The sequence below is a fragment of the Macrotis lagotis genome, chromosome 6, assembly GCF_037893015.1.
Source record: "Macrotis lagotis isolate mMagLag1 chromosome 6, bilby.v1.9.chrom.fasta, whole genome shotgun sequence".
Taxonomy (NCBI): Eukaryota; Metazoa; Chordata; class Mammalia; order Peramelemorphia; family Peramelidae; genus Macrotis; species Macrotis lagotis.
In genome coordinates this window covers 353,302-358,924 of record NC_133663.1, presented here as the reverse complement: position 1 = coordinate 358,924, position 5,623 = coordinate 353,302, and the positions used below count along the sequence as shown (strand labels likewise).

Genomic DNA, 5,623 nt, shown 5'->3' with positions numbered 1-5,623 from the left:
CACAAGGACCCCCCCACCCCAGTGGCTGGCCTCACCTCGGCGGCCTCGGGGAGGACAAAGTCCTCGGCCTGCTGCAGGGCCAGGTGCAGGCCGTGCTTGCCCTGCAGACTCTCGTTCTCCTTCTGCAGCCTCCCCAGCTCCTCTGAGACCTGCTCCCGTGAGCGCATCAGCACACCCTCCAGGAGAAGGAGAGCCATTGGACCCCCTGTGACCCTCCCACTTTCAGGGCCCCTTCCCCCTCCCCAGTTCCTCCCAGGCTCGCCATGCCTCAGGCACCCCTTCCTCCCGGTCAAAGGCGAGGAGAGGCAGAGAGGAAACTGCAGACTGAGAAGGGGCGGCTGAGGGAGACATCTGGACTTCTGGCCCCAGGGAAGGAGGGGCACAGAGTTCAGGAGGAAGGGATTTTTCTATTTTTGTGGAAAACGGCCCCCAAAGTCCAAGACCCAGGCAGCAGTGAAGAGGCCTGTGCTGAGCCTGTACTGGGTGTAAATTTGTGGGAACCCGAGCGGAGGGCGGTTAAACTAACTGGGGGTGAGGCCCAGTGGCTCTGGTGCCACTCTGTGCAGGAGGGGCAGCACCAGAGAAATGTCCCAAAGAAAAATGGGAAGGGGCCATTTACCATCTGCTCTTGCGCGTTCCTTTGGGCCTGGGAGAAGGCTTGCTGAAGATCGGCCAGCGCCAGCTCTGACTCCCGTGTCCTGAGCGCCAGGGTCTCGAGCTGAGAGAAAGCAAGGAGCCCGCTGGGGTCTCATGCGTGCCCTACCCGGCCACTGGGCTAGGCGAGTCGCCCTGCTCCCACCCCCCCATGCCCCGCACCCCGCACCTGCCGCCCTGACTCCTCCGAGCTCTGGCTCATCAGCTCTTCCAGCTCCTGCTTGTCCTTGGTTGTCTTCTCCAGCTGGTCGTTGGCCTGTCTCAGCATCACCTGCAGCTTCTTCACCTGCATCACAGGGATCATAGTGCAGTGCGGCGTGAACTCCCCAAACCTCCCCTTCCTTGCTATCTGCCCAGGGGTATTCCTGGGTCCCAACAGAGCCTCCACCACCTCTCCTCCCCGGTCTTGGCTCAGTCTCCCAGAAGCCTTCCCCCCCCACCCCAGGAAGCCCCTTCTTCCCTCACGGGAGCCAGGCCAAAGGAAAAGGCTTGTCTCCCTTCTCCTCCCCAAGACGCCCAAGACCCTTTGCTTTTCAGACCTTTTGGTGGATTGGGCACACACCAGGCAGGGGCTGGCCCACCCAGCCCAAGGCCCTGAGTCAAGATCATACACTAGGGTCTGAGACTCTGCTCCTATTCACACTGGCTGTGGGGACCCCAGCAAGTGGGGGGCTCACCTGGTCTCGGGTCTCCGCCTCCTGGGTCTGGATGCCCTGCAGCTGCTTCTCATAGTTGGAGCACATGTCGCAGCGCCGGCCCAGCTTGTTCCCAGCATTCTGCACCTGAGGGCACCACATGTGCATCAGAGAGGGTGCACTCCTCCCCCCACCCATGCTGCCAGGCTCTGATCCATCAGTGGCCCCCATACGTATGACACACAGCGCAGACACATGTATGTAGATCCATATGCAGTGCACATACTCCTACATGGATCCGCACACACAGATCCACGTGCATAGACCCTGTTTACACACAGAGCTGTAGAACACATGCTCCAACACCAGATGCAGGGCAAGCCTTTGGAGAAGGCTTATCTACACTGGGCCATGCAGAAATGAGTCCTCAACTTGGGGCAGAGAAGGGGGTCCCAGAGCCCCTCTTGGGGAGTGAGCACCCCCAGGGCTTCTGCATGTGGTGAGGCCCCTCACCTCCTTCTGCAGGAGGTTCCACTCTGTCTCACTGACCAGGCGGTAGCCACTGGGAGACACATAGGCGCTCTCCACCCCCTGGGTGACACTGGAAAGAAGGGACGCCGTCTCCTCCTGTTCGGGAGTCATGGCCTTGATGGCCTTCTCCTGATCTTTGGTCAACATGAAGCCGCTGGGCATCTGCAGGGACCCCAGAGAGGCTGTGTCAAAGTTCTCTGATGCGGAGTCCGCTCCCACTAGTGGGCCAAAGTCCGACTCGTCGAGGTTCCCGGCAGACTTGGCTTTGTTGTTATACCCCAGAGTCTTGGATTGCAAGGATCCTGAGGTTCCCAGGCTGTCTGTGGACTGGGCCCTCCGAAGTCCATCTTTAAACACATCGCCATCTGGTTTGCCAAATGGATCGCTGGAGGGCAGCGGCAAGTCGGTGTCGAGTGAATGGACTGAGCCGTGGGCACTATCAAGATGCTCCTGAGAATTCAGAACGAAACAGGGATGAGGCCTGCTCTGGGCCTCTCTGTGTGACCTTTCTCGGCACACTGCCCCCCCCCCCAAGGCTGCTCCAACCTGATGAGGAAACCAGGCCATAGAAAAGTAGAATCAGAAGCCAACATGACTTCCCAGTAATGTCCCCTCCTATGGCCTATTAGATGGTCTTGGGCAGCTCCAAGACCCTCCCTCAAATGAAGAGGAAGCTGAGGTCCACATCAGGGAGGGGGCTTTCCTAGGATCTAGGACCACCCTCCAGGTGGATTTGAGCACCCTCCAGACCAGAAGCCCAGATCCAAGATAAGGATAAGACATGGGAAGAAACAGGAAGAGACAGCCAAAGCCTTGTCCAGTTGGACTGTGTCTGCAGCCCAGGCCCACCGAGGCAGTTCGGCCTGGGGGCCTTAGGCCCGCCCTCCAGGTTCTGAGGCCAGTTGGAATATTCTGTGGAGATCTAAGCCGAGCCTTCTATCTGGGGAGGAGGACGGCCTTGGGCAGGGGTCAGACTTTACCTCCTCGGAGTGAGTCAACGCCTCATCGTGCGTCAGAGCAAAGACCATGGGGACCTTGGCCTCCTCTTCTGCATCGGGCTTCTCCGGCTCCTTCCTCTGGTTAACTCTTTCTTGCTCATCCTCCTCCTGAAACCAAGAACCCCAGAGTATGACCCACATGTGCCTGCCCCCCCCCCCCCCCATGAGGCCCTCTAAGGCCAGAGACCCAGAGAAGCTGAATCTCTTCCTAAAGCTGGAGCCCAGCCTGTCTGCCAGCTGGTGAATGGGCTGGACTCATCAACCCTCATCTCATCCTCTCCTTGTTAGTCCAGCACCCCCCCACCCCGGGTACCATACCTGGTCTCTCTTCTTGCGCTCTTCCACCTGCCGCAGCTGCTCCGAGGTGAGCACCACCTCCAGCCTCTGCATGTCCCTCATGAGCAGCCGCTGTGACTCCAGGAACTGGTCGTTGGCCCGCTGCCAGGTGTGTTTGAGCTGGTTGTGCTGCTGGCGCTCCTGCTCCAGCAGACGGCAAACTGGGGAGACCAAAAAACTGGGCCTGAACCCCCAGGAGCTAGGACCTCCCACTTCCTGGAGGGCCGGACTCGGGGGCCAGGAGCATGGGGGTACAATGCACAGGCTCCCGCTGGCCCAAGGGCTGGTTGGGTCTCCACTACCCCCACACACTCTCCCATGCACACCAGGCAGAGATGGGAAAGGAGACCCTTCTATGTAAAAGGGCAGAAGATCCATCCCCACTAGAAAATCCCACTCTGTGATGACTGAACAAGGACAGAATGGGTTCCCCACAGGGAGGCCACTCCAAGGGAGCTGACTGAAGAACCCTCCCAAACGAGACCCAAGGCCTCCAGTCCCCAAGTCCTTGACAGATGCCACAGCGCATTGTTCAGTGACCCCTGAGGAGCAGCCCCAAGCACGGCCCACCATGTGGGGACTGAGGGAAGAGGATTCTCTACCAAACCGTCCCAGAAGGAAAAGCCCCCCCAAAGCCCTGCAGATGGACGTGGAAGAAGAACTCAAGGTTGAGAGAGGAGGCTGGCTGGGGCAGGGCAGGCCCCAAAGACACGCAAAAGAATTTTCCCTGTGACTCTGGAAAATGGGAACAAAATCCCCCCAATGACCAATGGTGGCCTGTCTGCACAGCATTTTAGACCAAATGGCCAAAGGTTAGCAATTAGCCCCTGGGACAGCAGGTCACCTAGAGCCAGGGTAGCAGGGTGGGAACACAGAGCCCGGTCCAGCCTCACCTTCATGTAGCTCTCTCCGTAGCTTCTCAGCATCCTCCTGTAAGACGGACTTCTGAGTGTTCAGGACAGCTACGTACATCTCCAGGTCAGTCCTACAAGACTTCTCCGCTTCCAAATAGTGATTCAGTTCTCTCACCTGAAAGACATGGCCAGCTCTGGACCACCTGTCCTCACAACCCACTATCAGAATCCCACTGATGGCTTCTATGTGACAGCTCCCCAGGAGTTGGCCAGTCAGTCCATCTGGCAGTCTTGCCATGGGGGGCTCCTCAGGTGGCAAAGCCCAGCCAGCCAGGCCCTCCCCAAAGGACGTGCTCTCCTCCTCACTCAGCTCCCAGATCATGGCAGAACCCTGCGCCTCCAGCTGCTCCAGGGGCCCTGGTGGCCCAGGGACAGTGTTATCAAGGAAATGGCTAGCAATGCTCCAGAAAGAGCCCTGAGGCAGCGGCCAAACACATGGCAGCTGAAATGGCCCTGAGCCCTAACACCCCCCCCCCCCAACCAGAGAGCACAGGCGGGACCCTGCAGTCTGTGTAGTGGGCTTTCCTTCTTTGTTTTGTTTTTTGTTTTTGTTGTTTTGTTTTTTAGGTTTTTGCAAGGCAAATGGAGTTAAGTGGCTTGCCCAAGGCCACACAGCTAGGTCATTACTAAGTGTCTGAGGTCAGATTTGAACCCAGGTACTCCTGACTCTAAGGCCAGTGCTTTATCCACTACGCCACCTAGCCGCCCCAAGCTTTCCTTCTTTGAGGGGAGGGAAGAGGGGAAGGAACAGAGCTGTTTTTTAAAAACCTTGTTAATTTAAAAAAACAAGATGAAGGAAGGGAGGAGAGAGAAAGAAGGGGAAGGAGGGATAAGGAGGAAGGCTAAAGGAACAAATGGAGGGATGGAGGAAGGGAAGGGAAGGAGCAAGGGACTAATGTGGGGAGGAAGGAAGGGCTGGACATAAAAATGCTAATCCTCCTTGCTAAGGCCATGTGTCCCCCACCCCACCTGCTCAGGTAGCCTACCCCTCTCTTCCTCAAGCTCCCACCTGTCCTGTCCCCGTCTTATTACCACCACCCCCAGTCTCTTCTCAGCCCTCACCCTTGTCACAGCAACACTCCCTGCTTCCCTTCTCCTGATTTTCTAAAATTGTATGGTCCTGCCTATGAGTCCCCCCAGGGTCCCAACCTTCTCTTTTTATTTATAAAAAAGAATGCACAGAACCTTGGACTTGGGGGTCAGTAAAGCTTGGGTTTGAATTCTGCCTCAGGTACTATGACCCTGGCAAGTCGCTGAACCCAAGTGCAAAATAGTGAGAATAGCCCAACCTAACAAGGTGCCAAGAAGAGGCCACGAGAACAAGGGCACAGGCACAGGTACAACCTGACTTCAGAGTTAGGGTTATTGTTCTGTATCAGCAATTTCCTCAACCCCCAAAGCCAGGCAAATTGTCAGACCTCCTCTCGGGGGGCTCCAATCCCACATAAGCAATAGTTTCGGACAACTCACTCAGCATAGACCACTGGGGTCTCAAACTCAAATGTGTCCAGGACAAAAATCTTGGTCTTTCCTATTTCCTCTCCTTTCCACCCTC

General features: G+C 57.0%; 1 protein-coding gene across 1 annotated transcript in view; it reads right to left on the bottom strand.

Moving 5' to 3' along the window:
- Positions 1–5,623, bottom strand: part of RABEP1 (rabaptin, RAB GTPase binding effector protein 1) — a 42,250-nt gene that overhangs the window by 2,045 nt on the left and 34,582 nt on the right. The window contains exons 6-13 of the mRNA XM_074190486.1: positions 4,048–4,183; positions 3,137–3,315; positions 2,801–2,926; positions 1,803–2,270; positions 1,332–1,436; positions 824–940; positions 620–718; positions 36–176 (exon numbers count right to left, since the gene is read on the bottom strand). Of these exons, the coding sequence (XP_074046587.1) occupies positions 36–176; positions 620–718; positions 824–940; positions 1,332–1,436; positions 1,803–2,270; positions 2,801–2,926; positions 3,137–3,315; positions 4,048–4,183 (1,371 nt within the window). The remainder of the gene's footprint in view (positions 1–35; positions 177–619; positions 719–823; positions 941–1,331; positions 1,437–1,802; positions 2,271–2,800; positions 2,927–3,136; positions 3,316–4,047; positions 4,184–5,623) is intronic.